At 41.9% G+C, this 22872-nt stretch overlaps 2 protein-coding genes across 4 annotated transcripts; one reads left to right on the top strand and one right to left on the bottom strand.

Moving 5' to 3' along the window:
• Positions 1 to 126: 126 nt before the first annotated feature.
• gdf6a (growth differentiation factor 6a) lies at positions 127 to 6411 on the bottom strand. Its single transcript, XM_010747111.3, has 2 exons — positions 5914 to 6411; positions 127 to 1635 (listed from the first exon to the last, which is right to left on the bottom strand). Exons 1-2 carry the CDS (start codon positions 6260 to 6262, stop codon positions 668 to 670), a joined length of 1317 nt encoding a protein of 438 aa, XP_010745413.1. The 5' UTR covers positions 6263 to 6411; the 3' UTR covers positions 127 to 667.
• Positions 6412 to 9453: 3042 nt separating this feature from the next.
• Positions 9454 to 21944, top strand: sybu (syntabulin (syntaxin-interacting)). 3 transcript variants are annotated; one of them, XM_010747110.3, is made up of 8 exons: positions 9454 to 9601; positions 14382 to 14429; positions 14692 to 14878; positions 15677 to 15877; positions 17413 to 17512; positions 17624 to 17776; positions 19106 to 19261; positions 20041 to 21944. In XM_010747110.3, the coding sequence occupies exons 2-8, from the start codon at positions 14406 to 14408 to the stop codon at positions 21239 to 21241; spliced, it is 2022 nt and encodes a 673-aa protein (XP_010745412.2). In that variant the 5' UTR covers positions 9454 to 9601; positions 14382 to 14405; the 3' UTR covers positions 21242 to 21944. The 3 variants fall into 3 exon arrangements, with proteins under 3 accessions (XP_010745412.2, XP_019124736.1, XP_027142535.1); XM_019269191.2 differs by having other exon boundaries at positions 9455 to 9601; positions 15731 to 15877; XM_027286734.1 differs by lacking the exons at positions 9454 to 9601; positions 14382 to 14429; positions 14692 to 14878; positions 15677 to 15877 and adding an exon at positions 16399 to 16549.
• Positions 21945 to 22872: the final 928 nt, after the last annotated feature.

The following is a 22872-nucleotide window of genomic DNA, read 5'->3' on the forward strand; positions in this document are numbered from 1 at the left end:
TCTTAAAGGCATCACCACCACCATCTCGTCTCCTCTCCTCAGCCCAGTGTGTCTGTGTATGTGTGTGTGTGCGTGTATATGTGTGTCTAACCCCCCCACCCTTTTTTCTTTTTCTTTTTCTTTTTCTTTTTTTTTTTTTTTTAGAAACAGGCACTTGCTCTGGCCTGTAATGACTCCAGCTGGACAGTGGCAATTACGGCCTGGATGCACATACCCAAAAGAGTCCGGCCTGGTTGGCAGGATCACACACGGCAGAGCTGCAACAAAGCTCTGACAGGCAGAAGCCCACAGTCCGGTCCTCTCGGCACGAACAGGTGCACAGTCAGACTCAGTCTCGCCTTGTACCCATTCCTTGTGCCACATGGACACGTCTCACTCTCTGGGAAACAAAAGTCTGTTTTGATGAGTGATGACTTGTTGCACGGGTTGGAATGAAGGCGTAACACTTTAAGGCAGAGAGTGTGAATTACTGTGGCTGTACTGAGTCTGAATAAATAGCAGATATCGCCTTTGTGTGCATCCCTTTTGAATAAAGACAAGGCGCGTCATGCGTCAAAGCATTTCAGACCTGTGAGGACTTTATATCTTCAACCTGGGACCCATCAAGACTCATCTTTGATTATTTTTTTCTGTTTTTTGTAGTTTGTTATTTTGTGAATAAGAGCCGCTACCTGCACCCACACTGCTCCACCACCATGTCCTCGTACTGTTTGTACACCACGTTATTGCCTGAGTCTATGTACAGGATGCTGATGGGGCTGAGTTTGGTGGGGACGCAGCAGCTGGGCGGGGTGCTGTTGGGGTCCATGGAGTTCATGAGCGTCTGTATGATGGCGTGGTTGGTCGGCTCGAGGTGCGACCTCAGGGGGAAGTCACACACCCCCTCGCAGTGGTACGCCTCGTAATCCAGGGGCGCGATGATCCAGTCGTCCCAGCCCAGCTCTTTGAAATTCACATGCAGCGCCTTTTTGCTGCACCTGGATTTGGATTTCTTCCCGTGTCTCTTCCCGTGCCGGCTGCTCAGCGCGGTCCTCCTCCGCCGCCGGGGCCCCTCTCCTTTAACCGCCCTCAGCGACACCCCCTCCTCCGCGGAGGCCGCCTTCACCACCGCCTCCTCCTCCCTCTCGCCGACCGACCTCCGCGACTTGATCTTCTCCTTCATCTCGTTGAACAGGTTCTCCCTCTTCCTGGAACGGGTGTAAACCACCAGGATGGCCTTCTCCCGCTGGGGCCGTCCGCTCCTGTCGAGCCCCAGCTGCCTCAGGTCCACCTCGGTGTCTGATTTGCTGAGAGTGACGCGGAGCTGGAAGCAGAGCTGCTGATTCCCCTGGTGATGTTGATGGGGGTGATGGTAATGGTGCTGGTGTGCTTTAAACATTTCCCACACGTCCAAAACCTCCCATCCGGCCTTAGTGGAGTCCAGTGGGTCTAGAGACCTGGAGTCCAGCAGTCTGTCCGAACGGCAGGGGTAGACCTGGATGTCGTACAGACCCGTCGTCTGCAGGGATGTCTGCAAATCCCCGGGCGCTCTCCTAAATATCCTTAATTCCGCCCCGACCAGCTCCTCTTTGTCTGAAAGGGTTGAGACATCAAACAGATACTTTTGTCTTCGCAGAGGAGAGTGCAAAAGATCGTCTGCAAGGATAAAAGAAGAAAATAATTGCAGTCAGATTCACTTAGGGTGTACAGTGTTCAGAGGGAGGGAGGAAGGGAGGGAAGGGGGGGACACATTCTCCCACAGAGGCCTTCTCTCTCTCTCTCTCTCTCTCTCTCTCTCTCTCTCTCTCTCTCTCTCTCTCCCTTGTTTTTCAGTCCTCGGTTTGGGGAAAAAACTCCAGTTAACAACACGTTTATTATTGGTATTAATGGTAAAAAAAATAAATAAATAAATAACATAAAATACTTCCCTGCTTATCCAGCATCAACCCATGACTATATTCCACTTATAAAGCTGTCTGAGCACAATTTTCCCCTAAATCTCATTGATTTCATCCAGTTCTCACATCATTTTCTTGATAATAAAATATTGTGCCTCTTCTTTGAAGCCAAAAGGCTAAATGTGGGTTAGGTTTACAAAGCCTGCTTGAAGGTTTCCTCCCCAAAATTGTTGTGGCTCAAGTTTCTTCATTTCATTTCATGCAGATTTGTTGCACTTGAGCAATTTGAAATGAAACTGTGATGCAAAGCACACAATCTCCATGTCACTTCTTCAAAAAGAAATGTATATTTAATGTATTTTATCCAATAATCTCTTGTCACGATAGGGCCAAAATTCGTTTCTTGAGATCACAGTGACAATAATCCAATCAAATCTATGGAAAATGCAATGCCAGATTTAATCAAAGCCAGCATGTTCTAATGAAAATAGTTCTGCTTTCATTTCACTTGATGACAGATTGATTATTCATTTCCAGCTCCCTGACAGAGTGGAAGTAAACTTTTCCTTCTTCACAGTCTCTGAAGGTCTTAAATCTACGCAGCAGTCACAACATCAGAAATGTGGTTAGTTTGCTGCTTGCTTTGGGAACTCTTGCAGAGTTGTAATAAAGAAAGAGAAAAAAACAAGGGGCCTAGTGATGTGAAGGCCCCTGGGTGCTGCCAGACACAACGGACCAAAGGCGACATACTGTACACTCAAGTGAACAATACACAATTAATGCATTATTCCCTGCTGGAGACCCAGGAGGCCTGCGACTATTCCATCAAGGCCATCGATGTCTGCGTTTAAATTCAGCCTCTCCGAGTTATTTCAGTTTTTTTAAATTTTGGATCAGAGTCATTTATGTTGAACAGTATGTTATCAGGCAGTTAAACGATAGATAAAGTGGCATTTATCTTGATTTGACTCCAAATAAAAGTACAGTTTTCCGTTCATATCTTTTTTTTTCTTATGAAAAACTGAAAGAATGCAGCAAATGAGAATGAGGAAAATAGTTTTCTTTCTTGCATTTTTTCTTCTTCACACTTTCCTTGCAGCCACTTTTGGTGGTTTGCGTAAATTCGGGGCGAAAATAACATTAAGTCCAAGAAAATTCTTAAAGCAGGTTGATTTGTTTTGGGATGACAGAGCAATAACTTTCTTTAAAATGTCAAACATTTCCCACTTACTTAAAAATAAAAGATTTGAAGCCTAAACGTGGAATTTAATTGTCTGTTGGGAAGAATTTGTGATAAAAAAATAAATAAAAGCACGTTGCCTCAGCTGATTAATATCTTAGGGTGTTTTTTAAAAAATACAAGTGACATGCAAACACCCAAACGCCCCTGTGATATAATTTGTAAAACTTGTCCCAAAGAGATATTTGAATCTAGTTGTCAGTTTCCCTCCGTGAACCCTGCCGAGTCAAACAGTAAAAGCAGATTGAAACCTTGTGCTCGTTTCAGTGACTTTGCGCGTATGGTCTGCATTAGGGTTCTTTTTTCTTTTTTTATAAGACCTCAAACAAATCGAATACAAGTTCACCAAATAATTAACAGTTCTGAATTCCCAACTTCCTCATTAAAGCACTTCCCCTCTTATATTTCATCTCATCCTGCCAACGACAACATTCCCCTTAAAGCGCGCCTGCACGGGGCTGACTGACTGACTGACTGACTGACTGAAAAGCCTGTCGGAATTATTGAGAGATATTCGTGTTGACAGTTTAAAAAAAAACAACAAAGTTTTTTTAATATCATTATTGTGTGAAAAAAGCCAATTTTTTCCATTACGCGTAAGATGTTTGACGGTGGATAATTGGAGAGAATGCGGTGGTGGATTTTACTGCTCGGTTAAAGCGGCATCCTGTGCACTTTTGTTTGACCTTGTTGCTTGTATTTGAACAAATGCAAAACATGTTTTTGTCATCTATGCCTCTGTTTAGAGAGAGAGAGAGAGAGAGAGAGAGAGAGAGAGAGGCCGGGCTGCACCATCTGCGCTTTAATGAGTTACCCCAAGTGCCAAAAGTAATTTTCAGATTCGGGTTATACTTTTCTGATCTTGCCTTTTCTGACCTCCAGGAAACACCCCGCCTGCTTTTATAAGCACATTTCATTTACCTACAAAAGTGTGAACGTCAAAGAGGCCGTAGATCATTGGGTGTAGTCAGTAAAACCTGTCTCTGCATGGATGAATAATGCGTAAAAGACGCACAACTTTTACGCGTCAGAAGCTGCCCCCGTGTGTATTTCTCTCGTGATTGAGGACATTTGAATAACGAAAACTCCCAGCTGAGGGTTCATTCTGCAGGTTAATGCAATGCAACACTTAGGGGACGCTGGGAGGAATCCCAAAAGAAACCAAATGCGCTTGAGCTGAAGGAACGGGAAGAAAAATAATTTTCCGTAATTAAAGTGGCGGTCGCAAAGGGAGGTTCCGCAGTAAAAATACGAACCACTTCACAGCGGAGGAAGTGCTCTTTCAATTTTTTTTCTCCCACCATTCTCGTCGTTTTTTGGTGATGTGCCCATCGTGGCCGAGCTGGGTCATTATGGGAGAATAGACAGTGTTTGATATGTTATGACATGAACACTCAATTAGATCACCGAGTTCAAATACTCCAATCAGCCGTTCGATGCCAAGCAGCTCTCAGAGGGTCCAGCTCGGGGTCAGAGCCAGTGACACATCACATCAAAATCACAGGAGAAAGTGAGGCGTTTTTCCTATCAAATCAGCTCACACTGCAAGAAATGGCCACACGGACGAGCCTCTTAGCTTATCTATTCATGAAACGTCCTCTTTTGTCTGAAAACGAGCATTTTGTGTGAGGGAGCAGCTATTCATTTTAATACAGCTGGGTTCATTTTTAGGAAGAAAAAAAAAGTAGCAAATTAAAAAAATAACATTTCATACAACATAAGTCTTAAGAAAATAAGTTTGATTAGCTACAAATTATTGCAGCTGCGCATCAACAAGTAGGCAGATACAGAATATGATTGAAGCAGCCGAATCTGGACCAAATTACTCTGTACTGATGGATATTTTTTGCAGCGCGCAATCCGCGTCCGAGAGCTGTGGCTCGGAGTGTTTGAGACAGGAGGGAACGCAAACAAAGACAGCTTTTATTTCTCCTGCAAAGATTAACTCGGCTTATGTCCTCTTGTGTGTGTTGGATGTGTTTGTGTTTATCAGATTGTATTTGTCCTCGCAGGCTGGTCAAATCACTTGGTTACACATGTTTAACTGACCCAGACACCTGCTTCTCACACCGACCCGCTCTGCCGTGGTACCCCCAGCTCCCTTTGTCAGCACAAGTGGGCCAAACTGCAGGGCAACACAAGTGGCAACGTTGTTAATACGTTACGGATTTGGGGAGGGGGGTTAAATTTTGTTTGATTTCTAAATGTTCACGCGTGTTTCACGTTGTTTGAGTTTGGAGATTGAATGAAAAAATCGAGCGCAGAAAAAACAGAAAAAAAAAGTTTCCTTCTGGAAGCTGGGAGCATAATAGTTTTTGCCGCAGCCCGCACTGACAGTGATTTACAGCCTTCATTTAGAGAGCGCCTTAATTAGTGTTTTATTGTCGTGTTACCCAGAGGTTAATTTAAGTGTAATATAACGTAATACTCGGAAAAAGTTACGTGTTTCGTCGGCTGTGTGCCAAACAGATCCAAATACAACCACGAAACTGCCCATGAACAACATATAACTTTGTAGCTTCAATGCTTTGCTTTTCTTTAACACTTATTCTTATGATTCATTCATATTTTCTGCGCGTAAAAGCGCATTTGCGCATTATTTTACCCAATCTAAAACTCCCGCTACGAGCTTGTTTTTCTGAACGTTTTAAGCATTACTTTTGTCTTTAGCCGCATTTTTATTAAGACCTACACAAGATAATAATATTAGAGCAGTCAGTTGAGGAAAAAAAAAAAACTGTGCCATAAAATTATGCAAGACTGAGCTGATAGAGCTGGCAGCGGACTGAAACCAACCTGTTCCTCTGTCCACAAAACTTGTTATGGTGTTGGCAGATTTAGAGGAGCGGAAAAAGCTTGCGTTTAGTCCGAGCTTCTCTGCAGCCGAGTATGTCCTGTATATAGAGAGCATGTATTCATGCGGCACAATAGCGTCCTTTGGGTCTTCTTTGTGGGGATGCGAAGACGCGAAAATGTCTTTTAGGAATTTGGATGACCTTTGTCCGTCCTGATGAGAGATCCTGGCTCCCCTGTTCCTCCTCGGAGCAGAGGGAGAGATGATAGCAGCAGACTGGAAACACGGTATATTCCCAATGAAAACAAGGAGCAGGCCCAGATATAGCGTTACGAGTCGAGATGCGTCCATGGCTGGAGGAGTCACCGGGAGATGTTAAGAAACTCTCTTTTTCTTCCCGCTCAGTGAAGTTGGTTTCGTGGGTGCCACGGGAGTCGGAGATGGTGTGCGCGTCAGGGTCGGAGAGCTGCTACTTTTGCGCTCTCCGGTCGCACCAGAAGAAGTGCGTTTTGCGCTCTGGACTCCACACAAGAGCGAAGACTGTTGGGCCGAGAGAAACACGCCCACATGGTCGCTCAGCGCAGGGCTTCCCAAACAACTTCATGTCACAGACCTGCAAACAGATGCGCGCTATAGAGCCAACGGACTGCCACAAGATACAGACACGAGAGTCCGTGTGGGAAAGTTTTTGCCGGTGGTGTTTAAGCAGCCAATTGCAGTTTAAACTGTCCATAGAGATTAATGATCTGCTTTATTTTGGATGATAGTAACTTAAATTATGATATTAATTATCGAGTGCATTAACCTATTCTCAGTTTTGCTCCTTCCTCAATTACTTACTTTAACCACAAGCTTAGACTTTAATATCAAGCAGCACAGAGCTACTACTACCAAGTTTATAAAGTTGACCAAAGTAGATCCAGTTTATAAAGAAGCAGAGTTAAAGCACTCCTTATCACAAAGTCTGGAGAGCCTGAAAGCTTCCAAGGACACGTCAGATCAGATTAGATTAGATTAGACAGATAGGGCTGAGAACACTGTGTGCACAAGGTGATCAAAAAGCAGAGACACTTTAAAATATATATTTTTACAATCGTGTGCTTTTCAAATTAAATCCACATTCATCATTTAGTAAAATAGTTTAAATGATGTGTAATGAATAACAGGACAAGGCAGATGAAATTCCGGTATCTGATTTAGTGCTGAGTGTTTGAGGAGGTGAAGAATCAGCTCGTCTCACAGGAACATGTCTGAATGAGCTGAGGGCAGAGGTCCCGTGCATTTCAATGTAACCTCGAGGTGTGATGCAGTAAACCTAACACACTCTGCAACACTTCATGAGGAGCAATTCAAATGCAACACACACATTTTAAATAACGCCAGCGGACTCTAGTGGCCAGTACTATTTATTACAACCCGATGTTCCCGTAATATAAAGAAACGAGGACAAATGTTGCATTCACGTCATCTGGGAAAATCTGGTTATATGAGTCGATGTTTAACAGTTTAAACGTCACAGTAGAGAACAAAGACGCTTCCACGAGTTATCATTTTTCAACCAAACGAGTGATTTTGTGTTTTACTGTTTCGCAAACATTTCCGTCAAACGATGAATCAAGGAGTTGTAATCTCAAAAGATAATTCATTTATTTCATTCATTTGAAGTGAATATACAGTATAATCCCTGACTGTTGTGTGCAGGTCAACTCATAGTTCAGAAGGTCAGAGACATCAGAGCAGAATGCAAATGTTCAAATGTAGCAGATGCTGAGAGAAAAATAAAGTAGGAAACTGTTATATCCATGTTACCTGAATGCACCACCAACAGGTTCAAAGATGTATGTATGTATATATTACTCATTTACTCAATTTTCAAACTGTTGTATTATGTGTCATTAAATGGGAGGGAGAGCTGAACTGATGCTGACTCTTGACCTCTACATGTGAAAAGGATGCAAAATTTAATAAACAGATATCAACATGAACGTCCTCAATTCATTACTTACATTAAAACAATCCATTTTGAATTATAAGTTTAATAATCTTTTATGTTTGAATATGAAAATTATGCATTACACACACATCAAAAAGTCACCTTCAGAATATAAACAGGAATCAAAGTGGAAGGTTTGGCGTTTGTAAGTTCTGCTGATGTGAAGATTTGTGTCTCAGAGTCTGAGAAGAAAAATCATCTTTGGAGACACTACAGGTGAATAGGGTGAAAATTTTTAACTAACAGATATCACAATTAAACGTCTTCAGTTGATTACTTACATTAAGAAAATTATTTTAGGTTTCCTGACACATTATGTTGAAATAGATGAGGTATTATCTCATGCTAACCTTTGGTCAATTTAGGAGAAAGTCAGAGAGGAGACAAGTTATGGAGGCAAAACAGCCAAAAATCTCCAAACTGAGCAGTGCATTAAACTACATGGTTGTAGCCTGCATGTAATGTCTGGCCAGAAACTATACTGTGCCATAATATTGTGCCACATACAGACATTTGCTGTGTATTATTTTGCCTCATCCTGGGGAAACATGTCACATACATTTCTCACACTGAAACAAGACAGCAAAATCAAACACAAAAACATTGGACCGTTCATTTTCATAACGAACATATGGTGGGCTATGAGTTGTAATAAATAAACCTTTGGATTATTGTTTGCAGCATGAACGCATAGGCTACAGTGAACTGTACAGAACACCAGAGCACAACAAACTGCAGTGATGCTATAGTGATTCAGGACACAGTGATGTGATGGTGGACAACATCTTGTTGTTCCAGCAGAGGGCCTCAGTGATCAGAGGACTGACTGCTGTTCGCAGGTCACATGCTAACATCTTGATTGAGTACCACCCAGTTTAACCCACTTGTGATGATGATAAACACCTGTGCAAGCAGACAAGACATTAACATCAACGTATCAGGTCATTTCACAGAGATACATGGCACCATTTGAATATACCGTCTGCGATCATTTCCTCACTTGAGTCAGTTCATGATGATGTTTACATGACAGAATCTCTATACAGATGGATGTACATTTGGACAGGAGCTTGTGCCTACGTGCCTGATTTCAGCACCATGGAGAGCAAACTCGCTCTGACACTTGAGAGGAAGTCAACAGACTGCGTCCAGCCTCATGCACATCACCGTGCACACGTCATGCTGTGCATTTTAGCTGTGTCAGTCACAAACATAACCTTTTGAGGACATATTATATTACAGTAATCCATGCAAGAACTGTGAAGAATCACGGATGGCAGCATATGTTTTAGATTCTGCATTAAAAAGAAATCAACAATATGAATGAATTTGAGCGATGAGCTCATATTATTATCAGAATGTCTGATTTTATATATTATTATATATTATGAATAGATTTTAGTACGTACATTTTCTAAACACCAACCTGCCAGCAGCATATGGCTCTATATGTTCGAGGTGGTTAAGTAATGTCTCGCCCGTTATGTAACACACTTGGGGATGTTAGTCATATTGTGCGTGCACTGTCAGTGGCTTCTTGTCCAATCGTGTGTGTCCTCAGTCTGCACTCATCTCTCCTCCACCCGACATCCCATCCCAGCTGCAGAGCGGAGGCTGGCACCGGCAGAGGAACGACCCTTTTGTGCTTCACCGACCGACGCGCATCCTTCTGAGAGGAACCACCATCACACATCCAGGCAAGCCTTTCATTTCTATTTTATATTTCACGAGAAATGATTTCAAAGCAATCAATGATCACCAGTTAGGTTAAAAAAAAACAACAACATGAAACTCATGGCAGGATGGGAGCAGGTGGTGCTGAGGACGAGCTGTTTACAAGTTCTTTTGTCAAATCATCCAAAATCCTCAATGTTTAGGGAGGTACTGGGTGAAATGTGGACAGGTTAAAATGAATGAAATGTGGTTGTTTACATCACCACAGGAAACATCTTATGTCGTACTTCACGTGCCTTTATTCCAGAGGCTGAGAAAAGCATGTGGGGGCGCCACATGGAACAAAACAACAAAAAACCCAACAAACAAAACATGATGAATTATGAAACAAGACATTTGAAATGAACGTGGGAGGAGATTCTGTCATTGTCAGGAGGTATGAGGGACATTTTATGAGCCTTTAGAAACAATAATAGTGAAATGTGGAAAACAAAGGAAGGCATGAAAACATGTAAACACACGAGGGGAGGGGGTCCCCTGGATAGAGCAGTGGTTCTATTTGATGGCTGAAAAAAAATCTTTGAAATTTAGTTTATTATGAGAATTTTATGTCTTTTTGAAGGGTTTAGTCACATGTGGGACCCATCCCTAGGTGGATCCATATGGTGCTACAGAGACTGATTGTAGTCACGCTCACCAGTTTGCTGTGTTTTTCTCTCTGGTACAGCCATGATAAACATCTGGAACAGCAACAGGAAGATTCACTTTTATTTTCTGAATGTTGGTTTTGGTTTCAGTATGCTTTATGCCCCCTGGATGGATTACTGAAAGTCAAAGTGATTACTCAGTGATGACATCATGCAGTGATGATGCAGACTGTTTAAGGGTGTTTAAGGCTGGACAATCTTAGAATTCCTTAGATGTTATAAATGACGTGTTACTTAGAAGAGAATGATATCTGTAAATGTATTCCCTTGCATGGCATAATAAGTGTTTGGACATCGATGATTCATTTAGCTCTTTGGAAACTGCAGTAACTTCATCAGGAGTTCATCAGTGTGCATGTCATCAAAATGACAGCTTAACACCTCATTAACAATGAACTGAACAAATGGACTGCGAATATAATGGGTTTATATAAAACTGCAATAAACAGCTTCACATTAGTCCATGAGCATGAGAAAGAGCGCACATAGACCGGGATGGATTAAGGGAATTTATTATTTACACCCACTCCATGCTGTTTTAGGCCATCTGGATAAGGGAAATAGCTTCAGTGGAGGATTAAAGACTTGTTTACCAGTCATGTGCACATTATCTCACTGGCAGATTTTATCCAAGTCTTCCTTTCCCAGTACATCTACTTCCTTAAATCACGGCACCTGTATGTTTTAGAGTATTCAGAGTGAATTGTGTGTCGCTTATGCAGCTAGCTTGGCTCTTTGACATGCTTAAGAGAGCTGGAAATCCTGTGTTTGCAACTTGGATAGTGCTTAGCCTGCCGCTGAGTAGGTAGCCAATCAACATTGTCTGGAGTCAAGCAGAAGAAGGTATAATCTTACTTTACAGGGACTATAGTTCAGGACAAAATGTCACCACAGTTAAGCTGAAACTACAGTAAGTAGTAAGGTCACAGAGCATGCATGGGCAGGTGTCTCTGTATCCAAACACCTCACAGGGTTTCAGGTTACAAGCCACAGAGTGATCATTAGCTGGAGATAATGTTGCACTGGAATAAATAACATTAGATGACCCCAAAACATTGTTAGAATGAACATCAGCTGATTTCTGACTCTTTATTTTTCATGTTTTGATGTTACTTCCCTCCTGTGTTTTTTCATTTGGCTGATTGTAGCTGCATAGATTTTTAAAAGTCATCCATCTCTCCTCTCAACCACACCCCAATTATTCAGTTCTTTCTGCCCATATTCATTTGTCTCTGTTCTTTTTTCTGGTGTTGCACTTAACCATTGTGCATAATCATTCTGCATTTATTGAAGATGCTTTTTAACATCTACCATTACTTTGTTTTCTTTGCCTTAGTTTTCAAAAAATGAATCTGTTGCACTCCTCATAAGAAAATATTCCTCATTAATTAAAGATATACCATAATCTTATTTTCCAAATCGCTGAAATGTAAGTCAGTCCTATTCTAGCGCATACAGAAGCTCACTAAGCTCACACACACTGACGCAGGGACAGAATGTTCATTCAGTCTGAGAAAAACACTATGCAGCTGAATGGTGAACACTCCCACACCTCCTCGGCACACTGTAGATATTTTCTCAGTGAAGGACAGCATCTCAGGATGAACAGTAGAAGCCTACACTCTGTGCAGATTTACACATAATTGGTCCCATCTAGCTTTTCCCTCTGTTGCTAAGACTGTTGCTAGGGCACGGCTTTGGTTGCTCTGCCCTGCCTGGTGCTTATAACCCGATTCTGCTTTGCCAGTGTGCCAGGCAGCCTGTGCATTTGCTACGGTATGATAATACTGTGGATGCTTTAAAATGAAAGTGAAAATGTAGGCTCGGTAGGTATAGGCCACCCAGAAAGCAAATCTATTTTTGTGTCTGATAAAAGGAGATGGATTTTGATTCCCATGACTCTCTGCTCTATTTATGCAATCCTCTTTGGGCCTTGGCAGTTTGAAGAGAGTAGATTCTGCATGAGTCTGGGCTGATTATAAAGGAAACGTGACATATATTAGGTCATCCAGTGGTATATAATTCTGTTATCGATGAAGGATTGTTTGGAGAGGCCCCAATGATCAAGGCAAGACTGACATTTAATCAGCCAAAATCTAAAAAAAAAGTCACCACCCTGATGAAACGAAGAAAGACAGGTTCAGATTCACTGGTGTGACGGCAGCACGCAGGCCTTGGGGTCAATTACATCATTCCTAGTACAAAAGAACAACATGTATGCGCTTACGCAACTGACCCCTTTAAGCAACGACTGAAAGGAAATCAACAGGCAAGAGTCACTGTTCAAGCATGAAAGAAATTCTGCATTATTTAGCTTCAAATCATCAATAAAACAAGTTTCTTCCTTGTTTAAACGTGCACATACAGAAAAAAAAGTTCAGCATGAGACAATAGTTCATTTCTACTTTGGTCTGTACTTTTTAGATCAAGATATAATATCATTCCATCATCTATTATCCCTTTTTGATATGAACTCTCCTTGCGACCCCTCAGTTTGCACGTTTACAACTTGTGAGTAGTTCATTATCCCCTCCCAGATCCTTTTAATTGAATAAGCTGGAGGCCTGAAAGAGGTCAAATTATCCAGTAAGTAACAAAGCAATGATCAGAAATTAAATTTTGCATATTAGAAAGAGGTTTTATCCAGCTTTATGATTCCTTTCACTATCTTATGACTCTTCAGATTAAACCACCAACCTCTTGACTGGCTCCTGACCCTCAGGTTGGGAACCACTGATGTATTATGTCTCAACCATAGTAGCTTTTTGCAGCTTTTGGCGGGCAGCCCCACAGTTTTGGCACAGAAGTCTGATAAGGAGAAGTGAAGTTTTGCTTAGTAATGTGATATACTGAAGCTGAATGCCATTTATCTACTACTGTGCTTCACCATAGTCTTCTGAGTCTTCTTTTTGTCAAAACTCATTTAAAGAAAAGAGTAATACTGTTTCTTTTTGTATATCTGTGTCTGTGTACACTCTGAACTCTTTTAAAACCACAAGCAGAGTGATTTTAAATATATTTGTTTCAGAACATTTCTTTTGTCTTATCTCTTTTACTGCAAGTAGCATAGCTTTGTTGGTCGTCCACAACTTTTGAAAATTCTTCTTCTGCTTTTCTGAAATTTTGCGCAGACAATTATGGTCCCCAGAGGATGTATCCCAAAGACTTTGCCACTCTCCTGGCATCATGAGGTTGACATTTGTGATTTCAAATGAAATATTTCAACAACTTTTGGATTAATTGTCATTAAATTTAGGACACATATTCGAGGTCCCTTGAGGATAAATTCTAATATAATAAATTAATTCTCTTTTTCCTGTAGTGTGAGCAGCAGCTTAAAGTTTTCAAGTATTCAACAATATATCTCAACAAGTACTTGATGGATTACTATAAAATTATGTACGGACATTCATGGTTCCCAGATGATGTACCATCATGACTTTGGTGATCAGCAGACTTTTCCTCTAGCACCAACAGGAGGTTGACCTTTTTTGTTGTTGTTTATTGAAACTTACTGTGTATCCAATATTTTATAAAGGTTTGTGATTGTCTGCAAAGCTAATGATATTCCTACCACCCTTAGCTGTACTTCCTGATTGGCAAATGTGAGTATGCTAACATGCTGAAGTAAGATGTTAGTATTATCATCATGAGCATGTAAGCATGCGGACATAACTCAAATTACTGCTGTACTTAAGCCACTAGCATCTCTATAGACTCTTAGTTTTGTTATCTCATCCTCTCTATTGAGTTTTTCTCTTTAATGCCTCCATTTTATTGCTAAAACACACATTTGGATGTAAAATGTACTGAGCTGTTTATTTTTAGAGGTGATGTGTTGGATTTCATTCACAAGGTTATAAATTCATTATGTGACGGTCGTGTTTGGCTCTGGGCTTGTTGTGCCATCTGTACCAGCCAGCAGCCAGGATGTGTGTGTGTGTGTGTGTGTGGTGGTGGGTGGGATTTAGTGGCGTAACAGAGTTCAGACAGAGGGCCCTTGTTTGTTAAGGGTTTGAGCACCGCGTCAAAACGGTGCCACATACGCAGTCCACAGAAAAAATGACTCACCTGATTTTTCTTTTTCCCTCATCAGGGGAAAACACATACGTGAAGCACAATGGGACCATTCCAAGAATATGAGGTGAGTCTTATCATCGCTACTGGTCAGAGAATTCTGTGTGGTGAATTAATCTTTTACAAAAAGAAGTGTCTTTTCTGAAAGCAGTGCAGGAAAGAAAATGGGTAAACTGTGACCTCACAGTTATCATCACGAGGCATCTAACAATATGAACTTCAGTAAAATGAATTTAAAAAATATTGCCATCCTGAAAAAGGAGGTACACTGAGTTAAGGTAGGAGGTTCCATCCCTGCCTGCAGCTCTGACAGATGTTACTTTGCACAGGAAAAGAAGTCTTCGGAGAAAGGAAGCCCCCGCAGCCGCATCCCACGTTTGGTCCTGCATCCATTTCGACCAAAGGACAAAGGCTCGCCTCTGTCTGATTCACCTTTTTCAGAGGAGGAGGGAAAAGAGTGTGACATGAGCTCGGACCATTCCAAAAGAACCATCAGCACAAACAGTTTCTGCTCTGGTAAGAAGTTTAGCTCCAGTCTGAGGACAGCCTCGGATACTTTAAGCACTGTTGCAATGCTCTTGCATGGTTTGGTCTGTATGTGTGATGAAAGCAGTGATGGCAGAAGCAAAAATATTCCATTACAGATTAAAGTCATGCATTAAACCAGCTTTAGTATTATCAGCAAAATGTAGTTAAAGGTAAGTATATAAAAGTAAGTAAGTATAAAAGGTAAGGGTACTCATGCAGAACAGCACTTTGATAAATCATTTTATCACCTATTATCATTTTTATATGATCATCATATAGACAGAATAAGGGAACACTACTTTAAAATCAAGAAAAACGTCTACTCTATAAAATTTATAAAACTCTTTATTATCTCACCAAAATATCAGATTCCTTTCACTTCTTTTAAGAAAATAAGAGAACATTTTTAAATTTTTAAATTAAAGTAAAGTAGAAGTACTTCAAAATTGTCTTTAAGTGCAGTGTTGGATTAATAACATTCCTCTGGATGAAAACCATTAAACTTGATTCTGATTTTTAAACTTGACTTCAAACTTTAAATCTGATTTAAATATTTTACCTTCTTTTTTTAGCACAGCATGCTAGATTATACAAGCTCAAACCAAAAATTCAGTCCATTAACTTTAAGAACTACACAGTGTGTGTTGTGCACTGTGTAAACTACTTTGGTGACAAGTCAGATAACGCCCGGGCTGAACCTTGAGCTCTGATTGCTTGTCCGTGTTCGCTGCCTTCCCCTCGCTGCCTGTTCTTGGCTATTACTGTCTGTGTGCCTGTTTACAATAGATGACACCGGCTGCCCCACTAGTCAGTCTGTGTCCCCCTCCAAAACCCCGTCAGGCTCAGAGCAGAGTGCCAACGGCTCGCCGATACTCCCCGAGCGCAAGACCAAAGTGAAGAGGGTGAGGGTGATGGCCGAGTGGAGCGGTGAACCACGGAGCACCCAGAGGCACAAGAGGGAGCTGAGGTCGGCCTTGAAAGCCAGAGGTAAAGAAGAATACAGACATATAAAAAGATGGAAATTATTGTTTGTTTTTTATTACAACAACAAGAAGGATCACCAACACTGAAATCTTAACCTTAGGCCTAGACTATTCTATATGAACATAATCTGATTTGTGAGTCTACATTACATTTTTTTACATGCATACTTAAATACATATAAGTAATACATATACATGTATATATATACTGATGCATGCCAGTGTTTCCCCAAAGACCAAAGTACAATAACTGTGTATTTGTCACATGTCAGCAACCAGCAGACTCCCTGGCATGTTGACTGGAGCAAACACTGACTGGGGAGCAGCTGCTTGCCTAAAAGGAGAATAATAACTAGAGTGATTTGTCATCTGTGCTCTATTTAAACATATTTTAGAAACAGCACACTCCAGTCTAAATTCCCTCTCTTTAAAGCTGGGGGAGAATCATGAGTAGAAATGAGGAAGAAAGCTGATTGGCTGAGGAAATGGTTCAGGGGCTTAGCCAATTAGGTTGATTAGCAGGAGGTTACTACACTGATTGAATGTGGACAGAGTTTAGTTCACTCACCAAGTGGTGGAGAATCACTTAGTTTTGAACTTAGTTTAAAGTTTATTTGTCACAGTCTCACTGGACACATTAATATGGTTTTGTTCGATGGCAAAAGATGCTATTCAGGTACGGCTTTACATTTATCTTGAATCATTTCAACACAATATTTATTTATTTTTCTGCTTAAACAGTTCAGTCTGTGATGTCATGGCTTCAGTATTGTGCTTAGACTTTCCACAGTGTCTATCTTGCAACATTTGAGCAGAGCTGATTGTGTTACACATAATTACTGGATATTAGCCAATTGTCAATGGTATTTATAATCACATGAAGTGGTTTATCTGTTTGCCCTGCTCTTCAAACTCACATTAGGGTATAGATTATGGGGAGAGGCCCAACAGAAAGCTGTTGTATCAGAAGATCTGTTTCAGGCTGTGATGTCTGATTGCCCCCTCCATCATGGAGACTTAATGGAAGTCCAGCTTACAGAGACTGGAACATGATAGTCCTGCTGTATTCTGCACTTTATCCTAACAGGTCTTTATAGGAAAAGGTGCTTATTAAAGGGGAGGCTAGTATAAACAAACAGGAGAAGAAATGGACCAAAATGCCCAGTGTGTTTCCATGAAAACAGGGTGTATGTGCATACATTGTAGGCTAAATGCTGATGTTTAAGGCTTGAAGTGAGACTCTAACTTGTTCTAGTTATTTTTTTGGTGTTTATCTTGAGCTGTGACCTGCTTAAAAAATGGTGTGGCGTCAAAGTCGGCAACCTGATTATCTAAAGTTCACTAACATTAGCCAGTGTTTGCTCACTCCATAAACATTTAGTCACACCAGACCAGGAAAGGTATTGGCAGCAAAAATCTTGAGTGTTTTTTTAATTCTTATGAATTCAACCTTTTATTGAAAGACTGAGATCTTGATTGTGGTATACTGGAAGTATCGAGTCTGGCAGCATGCTAATGCGGCGATGCTTCTCCCTGCAGGTAGTGAGGCAGACTTCAGCTCCTCCAGCAGCACGGGCAGCCTGAAGACCAAGGGGGGCCTCTCTTTCAGCTCAGCTGGAAAGAAAACTCCTTCACGCAGGTATGTGGTAATATATTTGTCTACTTGATTTCTTGTGTGTTCATCAATCATTCAAATCTCCTACTTTTTTTTGGATAAGTCACTGATTTTATTCTATTTTATTTTATCAAGTCGTGGCGCCCACATCAGACCACTCCCAGTGTTTAAACCAGCTGGGATGCCTACAGCCAACCGCGATGCAGAGCTCTACGCTCCATACAGGACTCCTCCCAGAGCTGCCTCATCAACTAACAGCAGCAGCTGCAACTCCAGCCCCACCTCCAGGTACCAAACAATGCTTTCATATAATGTATTATCAATAATCACAGAACAAAGATTATGGTTTTTAAATTTGAGAGAGTTCTTGCTCAGTTGATTTCCACGTTTCACTACTTGGATTCATTAGAAGTCCAACCTTCCTTGCTTGAGGGACAGAGGGATTTGGGAGACTTGAGAGATTTGAACTATAGCTCAGGCAATGTGCAGAATAATGATGAGTGTCCGGGTGGGTGGCTGGATTAAGCTCAGACTGTTTTATCATTTCCTCTCTTGCACCCGTCTGGGATTATCTCGGTCATGATTTGGCTGTGGTTGGGATTAATGAAGATTTAATATAGCAAATGTCTGAAAATGTTAACTAAGCAGACTGTGACCCTCCTGACTGCAGCCAACTTGTAACTGGATTAAAATGAACACACCTTAGTTTGGGGGAAGAGAACAGGGTCATAAATATTTCATCATGGCAGAATTAATGTGTGAACCGAGCAGCCTGAAGCACAGACGTGTTTGGGACCACCGTGAATTTCTGACATGGTGCTCCAGGCTCCGTATTCTTTGGAAGGTTTACATCTTAGACTTTATGTTTGTTGGCAGCTGGGCCCTGCAAAGGTTTAACCTAAAAATCCTCTCTCAGCAGTACAAGTGACAAACATTCAACCCACAGCGTTTTGACGTTTTCATGCCGTAGCAGACTCTGCCCTCTTTATCTCCTATTTAAAGCTTCCATGAATGCATTGTAACCCTCCACTCTTGTCACTTTAAGACATTTCCTCTGCCTGGCTAAGTGTCATGTGACATCTTTTCCTCTCTCATGCTACCTTCTGCTGGGCTGTTTCTATTTCTGGCTTGATGCGGAGCGCTCGCATCAAAGCCTCAAGTATCCCAGGTTGCTAGGATATTGTGCTAGTGGAAGAGAGGCGCTTACATGCTGCTTTGCATACTGTCCAAATCCACCCACTCATCTAATATAGAAAAGAGGGGGGAATCCTTTCATCAGTTCTTCTTCTGAGCCTGATAAAACACTGACCAAAAGGGCATTTGAATGCTACTGCAATTAGCTTCTAGATTAAGTTTTTTTTGTCTTGTAAAGTGATTCCCTTCTTTGCCGACTCTGCTTGTTAAAACCAGCATTTTGCCTTTAGTCAACATGCCAGTAATCCTGTGTCAGACAGAAATTCCAGGCTTCAGAGAGCATCTGCCCTGACAGCACTCTGTCAGACAAATTACAGTCTGTGGGGAGCGATTTAACTTAAAACGTCAAATTGGTTTGTTTTCCAAATGTCTTGTTGGAAACTGAAAGCCTTTAACCACCATACTCGTCTCTCTGGTCAACAGAAGAGCTGCACTGGGCCGCTACCATTCCTGTGGAGACAACCATGGCATCAAACCCCCGAACCCCGAGCAGTATCTCACCCCTCTACAGCAGAAAGAAGTGGCCATCAGACACCTGAAGACCAAACTGTTGGAGTCTGAGAACAGAGTCCATGACAGGTTAGTTAAGATTTAGCAGCACAGTAGCTCCTGTGACTGTATCTTTTATGGTTTTAAGGCAGGATGATAGTGGTGCTATCAGGGGGACAAAAGTGAAAGCCTGGTCGTGACGAAATGCCAGCACACTGCAGATCTGCTCAACCATTAAAATCCTCTGAATTGTGAACCCACCGGAAAATGGCTATTGCATAAGATTTAAAAAAACAAAACAAAAAAAAACAGCATGAGGCTATTGGTCATGTCTTGCATAAAATGTGCACTGCACATATGACGAAGCAACTATTCTGCATTATATAATGCATTATACAACAATTTGCTTTGCGACTACTACTCACTTATTTGCCTGTTAAATATTAAACTACAGCCAATTAGCTTAGCAAAAAAACTGTGAGAAACAGCCAGCCTGTCTCTGTCAAAGTAACAAAATAGGCCTCAGCGCTTTTTAAATGTCACTGAAACCCAGAACATCCTGTCTTTACAGAGGTTAGTGGAAGGGGTCATACATTACACTACAGCATACACTGCAGGAGTTAGCATGGCTAACAACAGCAGTCCAAAAGTTGTAAATTAAACCGGTTAATATCTAACACATCACAACCCCTCAGTATTCTTACACTCACTGCAGCTTCCCTGCTGCTTGTATTAGACATTAGTACAGCTTCATACTTAGACTGAGATTGATACCACTCCTATCTTAATGTTAACTCTAAAACAAACATAACATACTTATTTTTCAAATTGTCAAATCATTCCTTAAGTAACTGGATTTTCTTTAACAGAGAGACAGAGATTGAGGAGCTTAAGGCCCAGCTTGGCAGAATGAGGGAAGACTGGATTGAAGAGGAGTGTCACCGGGTGGAGGCTCAACTGTCCCTCAAGGAGGCTCGTAAAGAGATCAAGCAGCTGCGTCAGGTGGTGGAAACGATGAAGAGCAGCCTAATGGAGAAGGATAAGGGAATACAGAAGTATTTCATTGACATCAACATCCAAAACAGGAAGTTGGAGTCCCTGCTGCAAAGCATGGAGCTTGCCCAGAGTGGTGCCAACCTCCAAGACGAAAACACCTTGGACTACATCTGTGACAGTCCCGATGGTGGTGGGAAGAAGATGGTTGGGGATGAAGAGGGAGGGATTGAGCTGGAAGAACAAGGGGCAGAGGCGATGGCGGACAGCGGGCTGCTGGTCAACGATGAGATGGCCAACAGAGCTGACATTTTGGAGCAGGTCTTCATGTCTACTGTGGTGGATTTCAGTCAGGACTCCAGTGGTAAGCTGAGAGCAGGGACAGAGTTGGGGCCAGGGGTGTCTACACTGTCAGAAGAGGGACAGTTGATTGATGAATCTACTAAACCCCCACAAGATCCACCAAATGCAGTTTCCACCACCATCACCATCTCTCCAAGCACACGTTCCCAGCAGAATGCAGAAGATAAAGAAATCCAGACCGACATAATGCCCATATCTCCAGACCTGCAGGCTCTGTTCCTCCAGCTGCTAAAGTTCCATGGAACAACAGTGGGCGACACCGTTCTGTCAGCCTCTGACCATGTCCAGAGGCTGACAGACCTACCCACCGCCACTTCCACCGCTGCCATTCTCCCCGATTCGACACCTCCCTCACCCATCATGCCCATTCCTGCTCCCCCAGAGAGCCCCGACTCTCTCACAGATTCTGGCATGTGCTGCTTGGAACCTGCCGAGAGCCGACGATTCATGGAGGAGCTGGACTTTGCCATCGGTGAGGAGGAACCTTGTCTGTCACCGAGAATGGATGTGGTCGACAAGCGTTACTGGAGCAACAGCTTCCTGGTGGATCTGGTCGCAGTTGCAGCCCCCGTGCTACCCACTGTAGCCTGGCTGTACTCACGACACGGTGTGGACGGAAGCTTTCCGGTGTACAACATTGCTGCTCTCATCAGGGGTTGTTGTGTCATGGGATTGCACTCTCTTCGTCACGTCACTCACAGGCCAGATGTGTAAAGGCTTCCACCCTGCATGCACACGCCTAACCTTGAACTAAAAGCACTTAAGCATCTTTTCAAGAGTATTTGTGAGATTTGTTTCTTTTTTTTTGGTAACACTCGATGATATTAATGCATTTATTTTGGTTCCAACACTGTTACTTTGCACTGTGCAGTTGCCATGATTTAGAGCAAAATGGTGACTTGAAGGATTATTTTTAACAGGGGTTATTTATATATTTATTTATATCATTTATGTGTATAAGCTGATCATCTGGGTAGATGGTCATGTGTTATCATTGTCCAGTGGTGTCCCTAGTCGTCCTTGTGTTTGGAGAAGGGGGGGAAAAAAAAGTTCTTTATGTTGGGATAAGATTTTTTTTTTCGAGGTGAAAGATTTAATGTTAGTTTCTGTTTGACGGGTTCTGAAAATTCAAGTTTTTTTTTTTTTGTTTGTTCGAAAAGAAACCTTAAACCTTCAGCCAAAGCTTTCATGTGAGTTCATTGTTATTGTTTTGTGAAGAAGTGTGTGTATATATATTTTTTTTGTTTGTTCCCCAGGAGTAGAGCTTTATTCGGTACAGCCTGTGTATTGTTCATAGAGATAAGTTGACGCTTCAAAGCAATTGACACTTGTAATGTGCCTGAGCTATGTGCAATACTGGTGGTTTACATCAAATGTCCTTGTATCTTTATTATTAAAGCATGATAAATTCTGGCCACATGGTGTCTTGTGATGTTTTTGATTCGACAGGTTTGTTACAAGGGAGGAAATAACTGAACAGGGACAAAGTTAAAAGTTTTGCTTATGTAAGACTTCAGTTAAAGATGCAAGCGTAGACCGGGAGAGCCCCAAGTGTTTTCATCTGCACAAGATGTTCACATAAATTAATCAGAGAAAATATGAACCCAAGTGCAACTAAGCTGTGTTCTGATGATGGCTCCTCTTATGTAAAAGCTTTCCCAGCCAGATATTTTCAGACATCCCCTGGGTTTTGGGTCTGACAATGTAAAGTGCATTAGATCCACTTTAGTGGGATCTCCCAGAAGCTGTAAAACGCTGTTTGTGCCTTTTAAAACCAGCAAAAACTGGGTCAGTGCCAGAGCAGATTCAAAAACAAATGCTTTCCTGAGTCATTACACAACATCTACGCAACTTCAAATTACTGTTGCCCACTCTGCCATACGGTGATGTATCTTAAATTGCATAACCATGACAGGTCATAAGGCATCAGACTAATGAGTCGTCGGATGTTGTAATCCTCACACTAGTCTGTGGATACTAGATTAAAATGGGTGGGCAGCAGTGGTTCTAAACCAGCTGAGTGTATTTGATTGTCAAGCCTTTCAGGCAATTATTCACCCAAACAGCTTGTTCCCTTTCTGAAAACTGATGACGTGCGTTTTTCCCTTTTTGAAAGTGGGTCAGTCTCAGAGCAGTTTTGGCAAGCCGCGTCTCCAGACAGATGGGACTGACATCATTGTGACAGAGGTCAGGTGAGTGATGACAACCATCCGCCAATGCGGGTCGAAGGCCACCTGAGTGTCAGACATTATAATGTTGATATTAACAAGACTAGCAGCTGTGTGAGGCAAATGCTCAACATCAGCATGCTAACATGTAGATGTTGAGCAGGTATATTGTTTGCT

The sequence above is a fragment of the Larimichthys crocea genome, chromosome XIII, assembly GCF_000972845.2.
Source record: "Larimichthys crocea isolate SSNF chromosome XIII, L_crocea_2.0, whole genome shotgun sequence".
In the NCBI taxonomy this organism is placed as follows: Eukaryota; Metazoa; Chordata; class Actinopteri; family Sciaenidae; genus Larimichthys; species Larimichthys crocea.